This window comes from Danio aesculapii, chromosome 5 (genome assembly GCF_903798145.1).
Source record: "Danio aesculapii chromosome 5, fDanAes4.1, whole genome shotgun sequence".
Classification (NCBI taxonomy): domain Eukaryota; kingdom Metazoa; phylum Chordata; class Actinopteri; order Cypriniformes; family Danionidae; genus Danio; species Danio aesculapii.
Window position 1 is genome coordinate 53,810,718 of NC_079439.1, and position 18,265 is coordinate 53,828,982.

Sequence of the window (18,265 nt, forward strand, 5' to 3'; positions counted from 1 at the left end):
CATGATGCCTGTACATGCCTGTACATTTTAAAAGCTATAGCAATTTAAAGGCTTTACTAGGTTAATTAGGTTAACTACCTCTAACTAAAATTAGCCTAAATATGTCAATTAAACTTTAGAATTAAATCTAACAAATCTGAAGTTGTTTGAAGCAAGGAAAAAGATTAAACAATGCAATTTGAAAGCATAAATTTATGAAAAACACCCGCACATCACAAGCTACAGACAACAAATGTTAGCTAACATTTGTTTTTTACATCATGTCAAGTGCCTGCATTGGAAAATGGAACATGCTTTAAATAGCTGTACATTCAACTCTGTGTGTACACTAATGTACTAATTTTAAAAAAATGCTATAGAAAAGGTATTGGGCTTTGGATATATACACATCACTGAAATTAATAGGAACCTGAACACTTCTTATTATTAGACTGCATTAAGCAAAAATATACCACCATTAAAGTGGTCAAATTAACAATGAGTCTCTACAGGCTTCTTAAGCACATCATCGGACAAATTAGTACATTTCAACAATTATTATCACACATCCAATTTTGGACATAATGGACATTTCTTACATCTCTATTCCCCAAGTAATTGGTCGACAATGGTAAAAACTAATCATTCTATCTAGGAATAGGACCTGTTAAAACAGGACATTGGAAGAGGACGGAGATATCTATAGATCTGACACGAAGAATTGTCCTCAAGATTAGACTTAAGTGAGAGATGTACTAATTTCCCAAGATGTGTTCTTATTGTTAAGTAGAGCAAGGGGCCTGGAAGTATAATAATGTAAGTGTAGAGAGAGAGACTTTGACTAATTTGTGCATTCCTTTTGTTTAAGATGTTGTTATTTCCCAATCGTGTTTTTTTTTTTTTTTTCAATCAGGTCAAGGCTGTTAGAGAAGCCTTGCAGCGGCATCTGGATTCGGTTGTGTCTCGGCACAGCAGCTCTGCACAGGCATTCGCCTCAGCTTCAGGTCACACTGTCTGCCTCAGGCTAACAGCCACCTAATTGCTTGGTGAAAAACAGCAATTCGCTACCCTCATTGAGCTGGATGCTGTGATGGATTTGCCGGAGGTGCTGGCTGCCACCTGCTCTATGGCACAGCTCCAGCAGCAACTGCCTTATTTTATGCTCAGTCAGTTCCGCGGGCACACCTCTATCCTGCGCAGAGCCGCTCTCCACACGCTCAAACACACTGATGGAGGAACACAGACAAGCAGAGAGGGAAGAATCAGTGAAATCACTGCAAAAAATGTTATTACACAATCTGAACACTTCTTAAGGCATTTTACACAATAACCGTGAGATCCTAGTTGGTTTTTAATAGGACATTTTCATTATTATTGCTTTTTAATGGTGAAAATTACAAAAAACATATTATATATGTTTATATTGTCTTATATCACATTGATATATTTGTGGGAAATGCCAAATATACATTGTAGAAGTCAAAATTGTCGATTTATTTTGTGCCAAAAATCTGTAGAATATTAAGTAAACATCATCTTCCATGAAGATAAACAAAAAATCCTTCACTAAGTATATCAAAACTTAGTTTCTGAACAGCAATATGTATTGTTAAGAACTTAATTAGTTTGGTGATTAGTTCAATTAACTTCAAAAGTGATTTTCCTAATATATAGATTATTTTCTTTAAGATTTTTATTTAATCAACCAATTATTATATTATCAAACAAAGCAGTTAGACCCCTTATGACTGGTTTTGTGGTCCAGAGTCACTCTTGTTTTCTTTTTAAAACAATAAAAATACCACCACTACAACTAATAATGGTGCATTTAAAATAGACTTAATATTAAAATAGACTTAATTTATTACATTAAAAAATATTAATCATAGTTAATTTACCCTAAAATTTATCGTAATATTACAATACAACTTTAAGGTCCTCGTTTTAATGGGGTATTTTAATTGTTATAGCATTTTAAATTGTCATTGGGGAAAATAGAACTAATAAAATTATAATACATACAAAATATGTCAAAATTCATAAAACGCATATATCTAGAGATTAATTATAGTCGTTTTATTCTACACAAACAGTTTTAAGCTTTCTCTTAAAGCTCACGTTTAATTTTTAATATAATTTTATATATACAGTGTTGGGGTAATGCATTACAAGTAACGCGAGTTACGAAATAATATTACTTTTCTAAGTAACGAGTAAATTAACGCCCTACTTTAAAAAATGAAGCAATAATATTTGAGTTACTTTTTTTAAAAAAATGTTATGTGAGTTACTTTTTAAGTTTAGTTAATTCACTTTTAAAATAAATTGCTGATTTAAAATGAACTTAGTCACGTTAAATCCCGCACGCAATGAGACAATGCAGGAACAGACAGAAATGAAGATGGCAGAGCCTTACATTTCTGCAATGGAAAGTTCTCATTATTTTGAAGACAAGGAAGAAAAGGAAAAGAGGATTATCTGAACGGACAGTGATTTTACTTTTTTAAAAGATAAATAGTACAAAAGTAGCAAACGCATTACTATATATACATTACTATATATATATATATATATATATATATATATATATATATATATATATATATATATATATATATATATATATATATATATACATACATACATTACTATATATATATATATATATATATATATATATATATATATATATATATATATATATATATATATATATATATATATATATATATATATGAAGAGTTGCAAAACCATCTAAATCCATCTGACCTCTTTTCTTGTAAATGAGCATTTTCTATCAGGCTCCTCTGGTTAGGTTTAGAAGTTTCATTTTATATGTAATGATAAGATTATTAGCTAGTAAAAAAAAAAAAACCTTTTTTCAAAAATGTGACTTTACACAATTCTTTGGTTTTTAACAAGGTAAATTTTCTTTTGCGTCAAAAGCAGCTAAATCCACCTCTGCTTTTTATGCAAAACCCTCTAAATTTACCTATTGGGACGAGACATTGTAATTAGTTGAAAATCACTAAAGATACAATTAGAGATTATTTTACCAAACATAAAACACATACATGATCTGAAATTAAAAATACATCTGTCAAGTAAGTGGCGGTTCATTCCACAGTGGTAACCCCTGATAAACCAGGGACTAAGCAGAAGGAAAATGAATGAATGAAATATGACAAGTGAATTAATCAATAACATTAAAACTGACATTAATTAAATCTTAACAATCTATTGTCATTTCTGATATTTGGGATTTGGATTCAATACAAGTAGAGCAATGTAAACAAGCTTGTTAGATACAAATAATACAGTGCAAAAACATTGGAAACATCAATATCTGTGCATTGTCCATTAATAAAAAAAATAAAACAATTTATTGAAGTAATATAAATAATGTATAGTTTTATACATTGTATTTATCTTTTAAAACATACTGTAGCTTGCATTAGCAAATAAAACACAAGGTAAGGCCTACGGTGCAAAACACGGGATTCCTCTCAGAAGCTGCCATTTATTCATCCTCACTATACTTAAGATCTTGGTCTCTTTTCGGTCTCTTGTTTATCCTCATAGCATCCATGTGGGATAAAAGAAAAGCATCTTAACTTCGTCTTTCACGAAATGGAGTTGCTGTTTAATGTAGCTATAGTAATTTGGACTTATTCAAAGTAGCGCCGCTACATTAACAAACGTTATGAATGCATGTTACACTTACAACTGTACATTGTGTTTTCTTTTTCTTATAATGGCGAGAGTTTTGAGGTAAGGGACATTTTTATTTGCTTTTCACTGACAGTCGGACAGGCTCATGCTGTTTATCAAACTCCATCTTTTAAAATCGAAATTGAAAGCGGAATAAAACACCCTCATAAAGCCGGCATATCAGCGCACTGCTTCATTGAAAACATATAATTTGATTCGCGCCTTCTGATTGGTTCTCGGGATATAGCGGCTTTCCAAACTGTTGTTTCTGAATGCGCTGACCCTAAAGTCAGAATTAATAGCCCCCTAATTTTTTTTTTCCTTTTTTAAAATATTTCCTAAATGATGTTTAACAGAGCAAGGACATTTTCACAGTATGTCTGATAATGGTTTTTTCTTCTGGAGAAAGTTAAGTTATTTGTTTTATTTCGGCTAGAATAAAAGCAGTTTTTAATAAAAATTTAAAAAAAAAACATTTTAAGGTCAAAATTATTAGCCCCTTTAAGCTATATTTATTTCAATAGTCTACAGAACAAACCATCGTTATACAATAACTTGCCTAATTACCCTAACCTGCCTAGTTAACCTAATTAACCTAGTTAAGCCTGTAGATGTCACTGTAAGCTGTATAGAAGTGTCTTGAAAAATATCTAGTAAAAGTATTATTTACTTTCATCATGGCAAAGATAAAAATATCTTCTCTTTGTTAAAAAAAAGTAAAAACAGTAAACGTGTGTGGGGGGGTCAAGTAATTCTGACTTCAACTGTATCTGGAAAAACAAATACTGCCAACAGCAAATATAGAAAGACTAATCTCATTTATTTAATTCTAATGACTTTTAACAGCAGTTTTCAAAATTCATTTCTAAATGAGAGATTATTACAGTATTTTACATTATCTTTTAAAACAGTAAAAATACCACCTGTACTACTACTACTCATAGTAATTATGCATTATGCTACAAATTATGCAATTTTTTTTACTCGTTGATTTAGCAATTGGAAAACATACAAAAACATGATTGTGCATGCTGACTGTAAGCAACACGATGTGTACAATTAAAAATAAGTAAAATATTTTATTTGACCAAATCTGATATTACTTTTTCAAACCTTGTCAAATGACACTTATCAAAGCTTTTTTGATGTAAAACAGCATTCACTGGGACTGGGTTGCATTGCCATCAGGCATTGTTTTGTTTGCACTTCCACATTTCACATAAAGACCTGCAGGTGTACCATTCAAAATGCCAAGCACTGCCTGTTGCCAGTTTTGTTACTTTTTTTATTATAAAAAAATAATTTCAAAAGACAGTAAGAGGAAAGACACATCTAGAGTCCCGCTTGCTGTAACCTCAAGGTCTCCACAATGCACCCGTCCCGTTGCCCTTCCTCTCTATCCAGCACGCCTCATCACCCTCACCACACGTCCCATCCGATACACCCACCCCCATCATTGTTTCCCCCATTCCTTCTTCCTTCCTTTTTTTATTTTTCAATCTCAAAGTGACAAGGAAAGTGTCGCCTGTCAGGCAGGCCTTTAGCTTCAATGACACCGAGAGAAGCGTATAGAGGCCCTGGGCAGCCCAGCCGGCAAGCGGGTGTCAGCACCTGTGCCTGTATCCTTCCCTGTCCATCAGTGTGCAGGTGAAGCAAATGATTGGATCCAGTCAGCGGCTTGATTAATGAGAGGCCCGTCGGATCCGGGACAAGCTATCAATCACGTCATTAGGACCAATGTGCCCCGAAAGAAGCAGAACACCCCCTCCGCCCACCGAATCCACTGCATTCATCTTCATCTGTGCATGCATGCCGTCAAAGCCTGCCAGGGTCACCGTGATGGAGAACAATCATCTTCTCCTCTACAAATTACTTTGCAAAGACAAGAGATGAGGGAGGTGTGTGTATGTGTATGCATGTGTGTGTGTGTTGACAAGCCGAGGGGGGGGTGTTTTTCAGAGAAGCCGCTTTCCACCGACACACTGTACGTTGATTGTTTACACCGGAGGCAGTGCCTGAAAGTGAAGGTTATTTTAATGAATAGTAATGGTTCCACTGACTGTCTAAGACAGGCGATACATAATCACTCTTCCTTTTTGCTATCGTCCTTTTTTTCTGTTTTTCCTGTCACTGGGAGCAGCATTTCTGGGAACACTAAAAGTTGTGTTTATTTATATAAATATTTGTTCCAATCTACTTTCTTGTAAAGCTAAATCATTTTCAATAAGGGTAATTAACTCTGAGCTTTAGTCTTGGACATGATTGGTACGGTAAAAGTTTTTTTTTTCTCCCAACAGTGAAAAATAGCATTAAGTATAAGGTCACATTTGAAAAGTGCTCAAAAATCAATCGTTTGAAGAATGAATAAGTACAGGATCATTATTTAAGTAGGGATTTTCAAACTTAGTTCTGGAGAAAAAGTTTAGCAAAAAATAGTCTAAAGAAAGAAAGAAAGAAAGAAAGAAAGAAAGAAAGAAAGAAAGAAGGAAAGAAGGAAAAAAGAAAGAAAGAAAGAAAGAAAGAAAGAAGGAAAAAAGAAAGAAAGAAAGAAAGAAGGAAAAAAGAAAGAAAGAAAGAAAGAAAGAAAGAAAGAAAGAAAGAAAGAAAAGAAAAAAGGAAAAAAGAAAGAAAGACAGAAAGAAAAAAGAAAGAAAGAAAAAAAGAAAGAAAGAAAGAAAGAAGGAAAAAAGAAAGAAAGAAAGAAAGAAAGAAAGAAAAAAAGAAAGAAGGAAAAAAGAAAGAAAAAAAGAAAAAAAAGAAAAAAGAAACAATGAAAGATATTAAGCAGGTAAGTTAACAACTAAGCAAAAAAAGAAAGCAAAACGATTACTACATAACCTTCATTCTCCGGATGGGGGGGGGGGGGGGGGGCATTTGGGGTGACAGAAATGCTATGTGGAAAACTTCCACTATGGGGTTTCGTCAGAAACCAATCATCTAAAAGAGTAATAAAATGGGCCAATGAAATGCCGGATGAGTTAGCGGCATCAGCGTGCAAAGCTGGGAGCAATTACAATCATTTGTTGTATAAAGATGCCTGCCGTGCATTGCAAAGACAACCATGTCAGCTAAGGCACAGCCACTGTGGCGGAGGAACATAGCATTTCCGTTCCCGGGTTACGTAGTAACCGCTTTGTTCCCCAGCGGGAGGGGAACTTTAATGCTATATGAAAAACTTCCACTATATGGAAATGTATGGAAAACGCCACAGCAATTTGACCTTACCACGTCACTGCCACTGCCATGTGACTTGTGCTCTCACTGCCGGGGGACATGGCTCGCCCTGGCTCTGATAGGCAAGGGAGATGGCATCCACTATCCAGTGGGCCAACCTCTGTTTGGATACAGCACTTTCCTTCTGCCGACCGGCGTAACAGACAAAGAGCTGCTCAGAGGATCTAAAGCTCTAAGTGTGGTCCACATAAATACGCAGAGCGTGAACAGGACACAGCAATAAAAGTTGGTAGGTCACCTAAGTCTGCAATCGGTAGGTCACCTAAGTCTTCCTCGCTCCGTCTATGGACCAGCACGTGCTTTCCCTCTAGCATCGGTAAAAAAAATGGAGCAGAGCGAGATACACTGCCAACAGCTCAAGGCAATTGATATGCCAGTGCAACTGGGTAGCACATGGCCCCCCAGCCCATGCTGGAAGCATCCGCCGAGACGACGACATGCTTGGACACTTGTTCTAGAGGCACTCCAGCCTGTAGAAACCCAGGGTCCATCCAGGGGCTGAGGGCGCAGCGACACAGCGGAGTGACAGTCATTATGCGTGCTATGCATGTCTGGGGACCTGATCGTGAAGCCAGTGCTGAACCGGTTTCATATGGACCAATCCAAGTGCGGTGACAGCGGCTGCGAATGCCATATGCCCTAGGAGCCTCTGAAACAATTTCAGAGAGACCACTGTCTTCCTCTCAAACTTCTTTAGACAGGTCAGCATCAGCTCAGTCATGATGATCGAGACCAGCTCCAACCTGAGAAAAGACATGCTCTGCATTGGGGCGAGCTTGCTCTTTTCTCTGTTGACCTGAAACCCCAACAGGTCAAGGTGCTGAAGCACCCTGTCTCTGTGCATAATCAATTGATCCCGTGAGTGAGCTAAAATCAGCCAGTCATCAAGATAATTGAGTATGCAGACGCCTGTGAGCTGAAGGGGCGCTAGGGCACCCTCCGCGAGCTTGGTGAAAACCCGCGGAGACAGAGAGAGCACGAAGGGGAGGACTTTGTATTGCCACGCTCGACCTTCAAACGCAAACCGCAGAAACTGGCAGTGGCGTGGAAGAATGGAGACTTGAAAGTACACGTCCTTCAGGTCTTTTGCTGCGAACCAATCTTGAAGACAAATGCACTGGATGATGCGCCACTGCGTAATCATTCTGAACGGCAGTCTGTGCAGACACTCGTCCTCAGCGAGGAGCAGCCGAGGTGGATGGTTCAGCGGGGAGAGCGGTCTTAGGCCCCACTGATAGAGGACTTCTCCCATAGCATCTGACTGCTCCTTTACCTGGAATTCCTTCACCCTGGAATTCACCGGCGGTGTCACCGAACAGGCCAGCCTGGCATATGGGTGCATTAAGAAAGTGAACCTTGTCAACATCACGCATATCTGCCAGGATTAGCCAGAGGTGGCATTGCTAGATCACTAGTGTGGCCATCGTCTTTTCCAGGGCACGCACAGCTAAACTTGGTGGTATGCATAGTCAGTTGTGATACGAAGCTCATGCATTAGGCCTGGGTTGGAACCACTCTCGTGCAACTGGGCAAACGCCTGCACTTGGTAGTGCTGGTACATGGCCATAGCATGCAGGGCAGAAGCGGCCTGGGCCGCGGCTGTGTAGGCTCTGACCCCAAAGGACGCAGATAACCTGCATGCCTTGGATGGGAGACGAGGATGACCACGCCAGGAAGAGGCACCACGTGGGCATAAATTGACTGTAATGGCACGCTCAAACTGCGGAATCGACTAGTACCACCTGGCTGCTCCATCGTCAAGGGTGGTGAGAGCGGAAGCGCATGCAGATCGGGCAGAGAAAGGTGCCCTCCAAAACTGCTTGAGCTCACTGTGCACTTCCGGGAAGAAGGGGACAGGAGGCTTGTAAGACTTTGCCTTCTTCTTGGCCTCCACATAACACCCATCTAGTCGCTCTGGCCATGGGGCTGGGGGATAAACCATATCACACCCACAGTCGAAGCAGCTCAGGAAAGCACAGCCATCATGTCTGCTTCTAGATCTGACCCGTCGCTCATCACCCCTCAGGGAGGGAGCAGGTTCGGATCCTTGTCAGACAATGACAGCCCACACTCCATTGCAGCGATGGCCATCTGGTCCTCGGTGTCATCGAGTGAGAGGGCAACCATCCGAGAGGATGGAGCGCTTCTCTCACTCGAAGCTTGGATGGAGCGAGCTGAGGAGTGGGAGGTCACGACATTTTGAAAAAGACGCGCTGCACGACCGTGTTGCTCTTTTAGGAAACTTGCTCTTATATACTAACCGCTTTTGAAGGACTGGACGCAGAGAGTGCATCTCTTGGTATTTTGGGTTCCTTTGTGTAAATTTTCCATTAGTCAGATTAGTCAGATTTTGCAATTAAAATCAACACAAAAATCAACAAAAAGGCGCACATTTTTTGCAATCCTGCAAAATTCTTAATTTAAACACAAAATAATCGCAAAAAATTTAAATATTCTCATAAAACATCTAATTCTGAACCATATACTCAAATTAGATATATTTCAATTTACAATAATTTTTTTACATGACTTATAGACGTTGCATACGCAACCCACATGATGTATTTGAGTGACTCTCAAAAAATGACATCTCACCTGCGGCCTCACAATCCTAACATTACATGGAAGGGGGGGATAGTTTTGCGGTCAGTGCAGTAAGCAGACGCGGATGAAGCATGAGTGATTTATATGTGAAGTCAATGACATCCTGTGGCACAGTGAAGAACATGACGCGAATTGCTCGTCGAGCAAAACATTTAACAAACAGAGCGATGGAATAGACAGAAAAGCAAGCAGCTTACATGATGGCAGCTGGACGTGACCGAATTAAAGGACATTATTTGTGCTTTACGTGTAAAGCTGGTATTATGATGTGCGTCAAATCGATAAATAATTTCGTTTAACTCTTTCCCTGTATTTAACGAGAGAAAACGCTTCCCTGTCATTGACAAGTTTTACGGAAATACGTGTTTTAGATGTATTAGGGTAGGAGAAGCCTCAACGCATGTCCTGAGTGAGGTACATGATATCAGATGCTTTGAGGAGTGAAATCTGAGAGAAAGTAAGATTGTGGCTAAAAATAAGAGTAATACAACCTTCCTTTGACCTAATCCATACCCTTTTAGATCTTGTCTTGACAAGAGACCAAAATAAAGACCTAATATAGCAGGTTACCTAATATGGTAAATAAGATATCATTTAGATATCTTATATACTTTTTAATTGCAAAACTTTCCACAAGTATTTTGGAATTACCACCACAAAATCAGTCATTTTTATCACAAAAAAAATAAATAAAATCACAAAAAAAATCATCAAAAACTAGCGAGTCTGATTAGGCTAGTTCCAAAAACTGACCTCTCACAGCAAAGCTTCCGTGCTTTCTGCAGCTGCAATGAGGTCCATTTGGGCCTTTTCTCCTCCATGCCCTGAAGCACCTTATGGACCAGAGGCTTGGGAACACCCTTCTGCTGGCCCAGGCTGACCTGCAGACACTCCGACAGCAGACCCAGCCGATCCTTGGCCCCTCTCTCCAGGGGCTGCCCAGACCGATGCTCCAGGGCGTCCCCGTTCTCCAGATCCTGACAGAGGCACAGCAGTAAAACCCAGAGGAGCAGGCCTGTGGACCTCAGCTGTTTGGTATATTGGGAAAGCCTCTTCTCAGCCACGATGAACAGGAAGCGCACAGGTAATGGAAGAGAGGCTACGGTTGATGGAAGGTGGGTGAAGATAAAGGAAAGGGCCTGGATAACTAGATTTATGCTGCCTGATTTGAAAGAAGAAACAAAGGAGAAATTAGTAGGTTTGAATAAGAATACATAATTTATGATATATATTTTTATTATTTAGACCAGGCTGATCTCACAAGGAAAGTAACTATTGTCAGAAAAGTGGTTAATTTGTACAAATGATTTCCTTCATCCAAATTTTTTTTAAAAGGATGTGTGACCCTAAACCCTACCCCTTATTGGTGGATGAGCAAATCATACACATTCATACACATTCACATTCACAACTAGCCACTAAAAAGTCAAAAGATTATGAATTGCTGTGACACTGCATTGGGTTTAACGCTAGAACAATAGAGCTGTGGCAAAAAATCATTCGAGAAATCGATTCTGCACCAATTGTGGGATATTCAATATGAATTCTCTCTTGAATCGATTCTGAGCTCCACTCATTACACTTGAATGCCCATGAGAAGAGTGATCATGCTTACAGCTGATCCATGTAAGTTGGCCTTTAGATTGTGACATTTATTTCAACACAGCTTATTATGAACTCTTGTAATTCGCTAAAACATTACCCAATTTTACCAGTGACAATTTAAGGTTCAAGTGCTATTTGTAAGGATTAAAAAAAATGAATAAATTAGCTCAGAATTGATTCAAGAGAGAATATTGATGCATTTTTAATCTCATATAAGATGCAGAAACAATTTCGTGATTTTTCACCATAGCTCTAAAAAGAACCACCTCTTCGTCCACATATACACATAACAATTGTTTTTTATGCAAAAAACAACAACAAAAAAAAAACATAATATGTCACCATCAGAATTGATCGCACCTGCATTGAATGAGGAATTCCTTGTTTTCTTAATTGAAAGTGCATAACCATTTTTTTTTTTCAAATTAGCATATGCAATACCCTTCAAATTCCCCAAAAAAAGGGCGGTGACATCTAAGCGCATTGTACAGGGAAAGTTGGAGATGCCCAAACCATGTAATTTATTTATTTATTTATTTTACAGACACATGAGCTAAATATCTTATTTGGCATATAAATGATTTCACATCTATGCTACAGGAGGCTTAGCCCTTCAATCACATTCCAGTAAATCATCATCACAAGACGGGCTCTGTGATTATGGTCATTATAGGCTACATTGTATATCTATAGCTACAGATATCAATAGGATACCTATCCGTTCAGAAAAAAATGCTTGAAGTGACCAAGTGCAAACATGCCCTAAGACAGCACGATTGGCAAATTCTTCACAAAGCAACAGATACTGTATGCCATTTTGTTAACAAGCCCAACACATATGAAAACATGAGCCTTGTATCTGCTTGTTAAATGTTATGTCATGCAAAACAGCTTCCAGGTCCAAGCACTGTATCAAACTGTATGGAGAAACTCACCAAAGGGTTATAATAAATGTTTATAAAGCGATGTAATACTTTTGAAAATCACAATCACACATATATATTATATACGGTATCCAAGCCTAATATTCCATGGCCAGAAAGTGAAATTTTTTTTTAATTGTTAAAATATTGGTGTTTGTGAATCAGTAAGTCCAGAGACTGATGTGTACACAATGATTTTATATAAAATTTACTTTAATGTGTGATATGACTAAAAAGTGGCCATTAACTAATATTCTAATAATTCTCAATTTAAATGAGTAGCGGCTTGGACCCGGAAACAGTATTCCATATGTCACAACTTAACAAGCGGATAGAGTGAGCAATCACTAAACAATGCTGGATTTTATCAACCTTGATTGCTGATTGTACAAGGATTTAAAAAAATTGTTTACAATTTATTTATCTTTTTTTAAAGATCATCAATACATACAGTTGAAGTCAGAACTATTAGCCCCCCTGAATTATTAGCCCGCTGTTTATTTTTTTTCCCCAATTTCTGTTTAGCGGAGAGACGATTTTTTTCAACACATTTCTAAACATAATTGTTTTAATAACTCATTTCTAATAACTGATTTCTTTTATCTTTGCCATGATGACAGTAAATAATATTTGACTAGTTACTTTCCAAGAAACTTCTATACAGTTTAAAGTTACATTTAAAGGCTTAACTAGGTTAATTAGGTTAACTAGGCAGGTTAGGGTAATTAGGCAAGTTATTGTAAAACAATGGTTTGTTCTGTAGACTATCGAAATAATTATAGCTTAAAGGGGCTAATAATATTGATCTTAAAATGAATTTAAAAAACGTAAAAACTGCTTTTATTCTAGTCTAAATAAATTAAATAAAACTTTCTCCAGAAGAAAAAAATATTTTCCGACATACTGTGAAAATTCCCTTGCTCTGTTAAACATTTTTTGGGATATATTTAAAAAAGAAAAAAAAAATTCAAAGAGGGGCTAATAATTTTTACTTCAACTGTATGTGCTACTGCTCATCCCTGTGTGTGTAATAAGTAACCTATCACGAACGTGATTTTTAAATGACAATAATAAACAAAAAAATTCTTGGGCCAGATGCCTCAAAAGAGCAAAATAACAATATGCTTTATCTCTCTTTTTTCACACCAGCACATCCATGTGAGCACAACTGGATTCAAAAATATTTGCTATTTAAACAATGTGGTGCAGGATGTAAAAATTAAATATATAAATTAAATTATATATATAAATTATACATACACATTTCATATAAATTATACATACTTGAAAAAAAGAGCTTTACATACTCTTGTTTGTGTCATCACACTTCTGATCTTGTGCAATGTAGTTCCACTCTTTTGGAATTTTGCCAAGGATGCTTTCAGGTAGTTGCTGTCGAACCAAGGGCCCAGATGGGTCTTTGCATGTCTGCATCATACTGACCAGCTGGATCTGGAGTTTGGAGGTGGATTCGCAAATAATAGATTTGATGTACTTGAACAAGGCTGGATCCTCTTTACTTGTATCTGGAAGAAAGACAAAATATCAAGTTGAATCAAGTCAATAATTGTCTCCAAACAACCTTTTTTTTTGTGTTACTATTATATTTGATCGCAAGTTATTACCTCAGAAAATAAGGCTGTTTCATTTTCAGATTAAAAGTGTTTTAAGCTAATAGAATTCAATTGTTTATTTTGATATCTGAACGTTGGATTGTCAAGTCTACTCTTTATCTATATATTTAATAGCATTAAAAACATGTTTTAATCATCCATAAATAATACTATTTATTACTATTTTACATGTTTTGTTCAGAAAAGAGACAAATTAAATTAAACAGAACACATTCAAAAGCATGGATTTTCTATAGCTTTTATAGCTATATATTATAGCTATCACAGTCCTCTAAAATTGCTCAAAATCTTATTATTATTATTATTATTTTTATTATTATTATTATTATTATTTTTATTATTATTATTATTATTATTATTATTATTATTAATAATAATAATAATAATAATAATAATAATAATAATAATAATAATAATAATAATATTAACATTATTATTAATATTAATATCAATAATATATTTTAACCATAATTTTAAAAAGACAACCACCTAAATGTCATTGTCAAAACTAAAATAACTTGAAGACATATATTGAAGGATCAATGTGCATCCAAAAAAATAAAAATAAAAAAAAATATTGTACAGCTTGCCACTTCTCTTAAAACCACAAGGTTTTACCCATTTGTGGGCAAGAAGGAATTGCTCATTTTAAAATACAGTCACTTTTAAATGTAGTAACTTATTTCTTTATATATGTTAACAAGTATATATTTCTTTACATTTTTTTCAGGTCAGAATAAATCTATACTTAAAGAAACATGAAACACACTCATCACTCGCTATAAATATGCATTTTGTATATAAAAGCACTTTTGGAATTTAATCTGAGGTGTACACTAAAATAACTGATATCAAACCATATGATAAATAATGCCATATGCATTTCAATGTGATTATGTCATGACATTTCTTCACAAAGAACCAGAGGAAAGAAAATTGAACAAACTGTCTTCTGCATTAATGTTATGCGTCCATTTTGTACACTGTAAAACCTGTACATTGTAAAGGTAACTCAAACCATTTGAGGAAACTGATTGCAACAAACCATTTAAGTTCAAAAACTAATCCTAATGAGTACTGTGAACTTAAACCATTTGAGTAAATAAAGCAATTTGAGCACAGTAAAACCCAATAAGTTAGGGCAACTGAAACTGTTTGAGGAAACCGGTTGCTACAAACCATTTGAGTTAAAAAAAACGAATCTATATGAGTACTGTGAACTTACTCCATTCAAGTTAAAGTAATGAGGTATTTAATTAACTCATTACCTTCAACACTTCAACTTTTAAAATGAGTAGAATTAACTTTCAGTAAATTTTAAGTTAACTTCACTCATTTTTTTGATAAAGTTGGCTGTTGGGTTTAACAGTGCAGGGTTATTTTTAGTAAATAATTTAATGGAGTTAGATTTCTAAATTTGTTTGACAAAAAGTACTAAAGGAGCTGACAAAATAATTCAAAAATTTCCCCAACTCGCCCAATTAGCGCTTCTAACTGGCGCTAAGGAAGCTTTATGAGATGATGCTTAAGGAGGAATGGACATGGTCAATTAAGCCTAAAAACACAACACCTTACATCAGGATAACAGCACACACTCCTGCTCCCTCCTCTGTCATTTGTGTCATTTGTGCAACAATAATTACCTCTCACATATAATAAAACACACAAAAAAACAAAATACATGAGAGCTCTGGCTCGGATTGAACCCCCTGAATCAAAGCCGAATCAAAAGGTGTCAAGTCATAATTGCAGTTTCCATGTCAGTATGCAAAATCAATACGCTAACCATTAACACAACAGAAAACGTTCATGCTGTGGCTTTTACAGCGAGGGAGAAAGGAGAAGGCTGAAATGTAAATAAATACGCAATCAAAGAGACAGCTGAAGGTTTAATTATGGCTTTGATTTGATGATGGGTTCCAGCTGGTCAGATTTGATATTGAGGCAATTAGAGGACACAATGGGGGCACATGGTGATAGCGATTTCCAACCGGACTCCAAAAGAATGGCCACATCTGACTACAACTGATCACGTTCACATGCCCACCAATAGGCTAACAATAACACACAAAAAAAAAACTACAAACTGAAATAACCGAGAAATAACCCATTTTACATGCATAGCATGAACATACAAGAAATACTTGTTTACAAGACAAATATACCACTAAATTGTTTGTGAATCGACATTGAGAATATTATTTGTTATGTAAGGTGTCAGTTATCTATTAAACATGCATCACTTGAAATACTTCTAGTTCATCTTCATGAGACAAAAAAGCATTTTTTTAAACAATTCTTTGGCTTAAGTATATTACCTCTTCCCATACTGCAAAACATTTGAGCTGTCTGCATGTATGTAAAGAAATAGTTCACCCCAAAACTTTAATTGATTCACTAATGACACCCTCAAATGGTTCCAAACAGTGCTTAATTTGTAATTGAATAATTCCTGGAACACAACCAGGGAAAATTAACCGTGACCAACGTCCACCAAACAATTTCATTTTTCCCGGAACATGACGTCATTGAACTTGTATTATAACATTATAGGTCAGTCATGGATAATAAAAACATGTAGCTACTATTGGAAAAATGAATATATATTATTTTTGTCTCTTTTTCTTTTCATTAAACCATTGTATTTGTATTGCTTCAAGGTGATATATTAACTAAACTTCTTTTCTTGAGTGTGATATGCCTTGCATATTAATGAAGCATTTTTGCAGAAGTAGATGAAGCTGAGAGAAATGCCTGATTGTCTAAAATTTAGTTGAGCTCTGCAGCTGAACTTCCTGTGAGCAGAAATGGGTTGAGATGTGCAGTTGAGAAGTCTTATGCTTTTTTTAATGTTGTGTAGAGAATTCGTAGAAGAAGAGGAGGTATGTATGGATGTGGCCAATGGAGGAAAATGATTGGCGAGTGATGAATTCCACTAAACCCCACCTGTTAATATCAGCTGCGTATATAAAAGCTTAAGTCAGAAAATGAAAATTGCTGCGCACCCCCTGTGTGTAACTTTTGCATTGCATTAAGAATACCAGAATTCTGTGAATTGAAATATTCATTTGTAGCCAATACATTTCTAAGATGTTTGATATTGAAGAAAACCCTCTCCTGACCTTTTTTATTGAACACACATGGAATTGACAAATTATTCCAACACTACAAACATAAATTGTATAAACACTCACTATTCAATACACTTCAAGAAGTTAGCCATTCAGTCATGTTGTCTGGGTGATTTGATATCGCTTTGCTTCTGTCTCCTGCTATCCTGATCCATTCGCACAGTACCATCTTCTAAAGATCTCTTTTGATCAGACTCATTATCAGATTTACTCGTAGTTTTAAAATATGAAAATATGCTTGAGTCCTTCTTGCCATTTTAAAAATATAAATATTATTTAGGTTGGCCACTATGCCATTGTTTATTTTTGCTTCTCACTGCTTACGACATAATAATTACCAACCAATGAGAGTGATTGTAAACATAAGAAATCTGACTGGCTGAAAATACTGTTGATGGCCAATAGTAAAGCATGACATTTGCTTTAACTTGTGCATGGTGTACATGCACACACATTCCACACAGTCATCGCTTGCACTCATTCACTTTTGCCCTCTCTCTCTCGCACACACACACACATGCTACTCATCATGCACAAGTTAATGCCGGATCCATTAAAATAAATACCGTAATGCAAAACAAGAATATCTGACGTTTTCTGGTATAGGATCCAGCAAGATCGGGCTTAAATTAAGCACTGGATGCAAACCTGGGCTCTATTTCAATAGCGATGTTTGCATCAACCTATTTTTATGCACGTTTTGGATATGCACACAAAAAAAGGTTGATGGAAATGCCAAGATGTGCTTACATTTTGAAAAGGCATGTTTTTGAAAAGGTATGTTTTTTGAAAAAAAGATGCGCATAAACTGCCAAGGAAACACTTTTACCGAACAAATTACAGTTTGTGCATTAAAAAAGGTCATGTGATTTTGTTGTAAGAGGTCATGTGATGAAAATGTGTGTGTGAACGGACAAACCAGCAGGTTGAGCATATTGTAAAACATCTGAAATGTTGTTTTGTCCATTCTAAAATGTTTTAACCATTTCTGTATTAGTGTTATTACATCATTAATTACCTCCAGAGTAGTCATGGAAACATAGCTAGTGATCTAAACTTAAGGTCTAAAGCAGATGGCATAGGTGCAATTAGGATGTTTAAGTATGAGAAAAATAGTTGGTGCACCCAGCGCATGGTCTTAAAGGATTGTCCTTAATCTCTTAATGAGTTAACGGTGTTTTAGGACATAACATGCATTAAAGCAATCAGCCTCATAATCCATTCCCTTTAAGAGCGAGTTGAGGTCACGTTATGGCACATTCACAATTTACATAGTAGACTGTATCACTGGCAAGGAAACAGATTTGCTAGTATGTGAGGTTAAAAGATGCTAGCTCTTCAGCCACCAGAAAAGAAAAAGGCATGAGAGGAATTAGCGATTTTTATATTTATGTAGCCAATAATAATCTTTTACATTTAAATCCTTTTTTTTTTTTTTTTTTTT

The 18,265-nt window shown here is 36.2% G+C and overlaps 1 protein-coding gene across 1 annotated transcript in view; it reads right to left on the reverse strand.

Annotated features, from left to right (window-relative positions):
- Positions 1 to 18,265, reverse strand: part of kiaa0825 (KIAA0825 ortholog) — a 342,528-nt gene that overhangs the window by 173,645 nt on the left and 150,618 nt on the right. The window contains exons 15-17 of the mRNA XM_056458473.1: positions 13,364 to 13,582; positions 10,282 to 10,690; positions 1,051 to 1,205 (exon numbers count right to left, since the gene is read on the reverse strand). Of these exons, the coding sequence (XP_056314448.1) occupies positions 1,051 to 1,205; positions 10,282 to 10,690; positions 13,364 to 13,582 (783 nt within the window). The remainder of the gene's footprint in view (positions 1 to 1,050; positions 1,206 to 10,281; positions 10,691 to 13,363; positions 13,583 to 18,265) is intronic.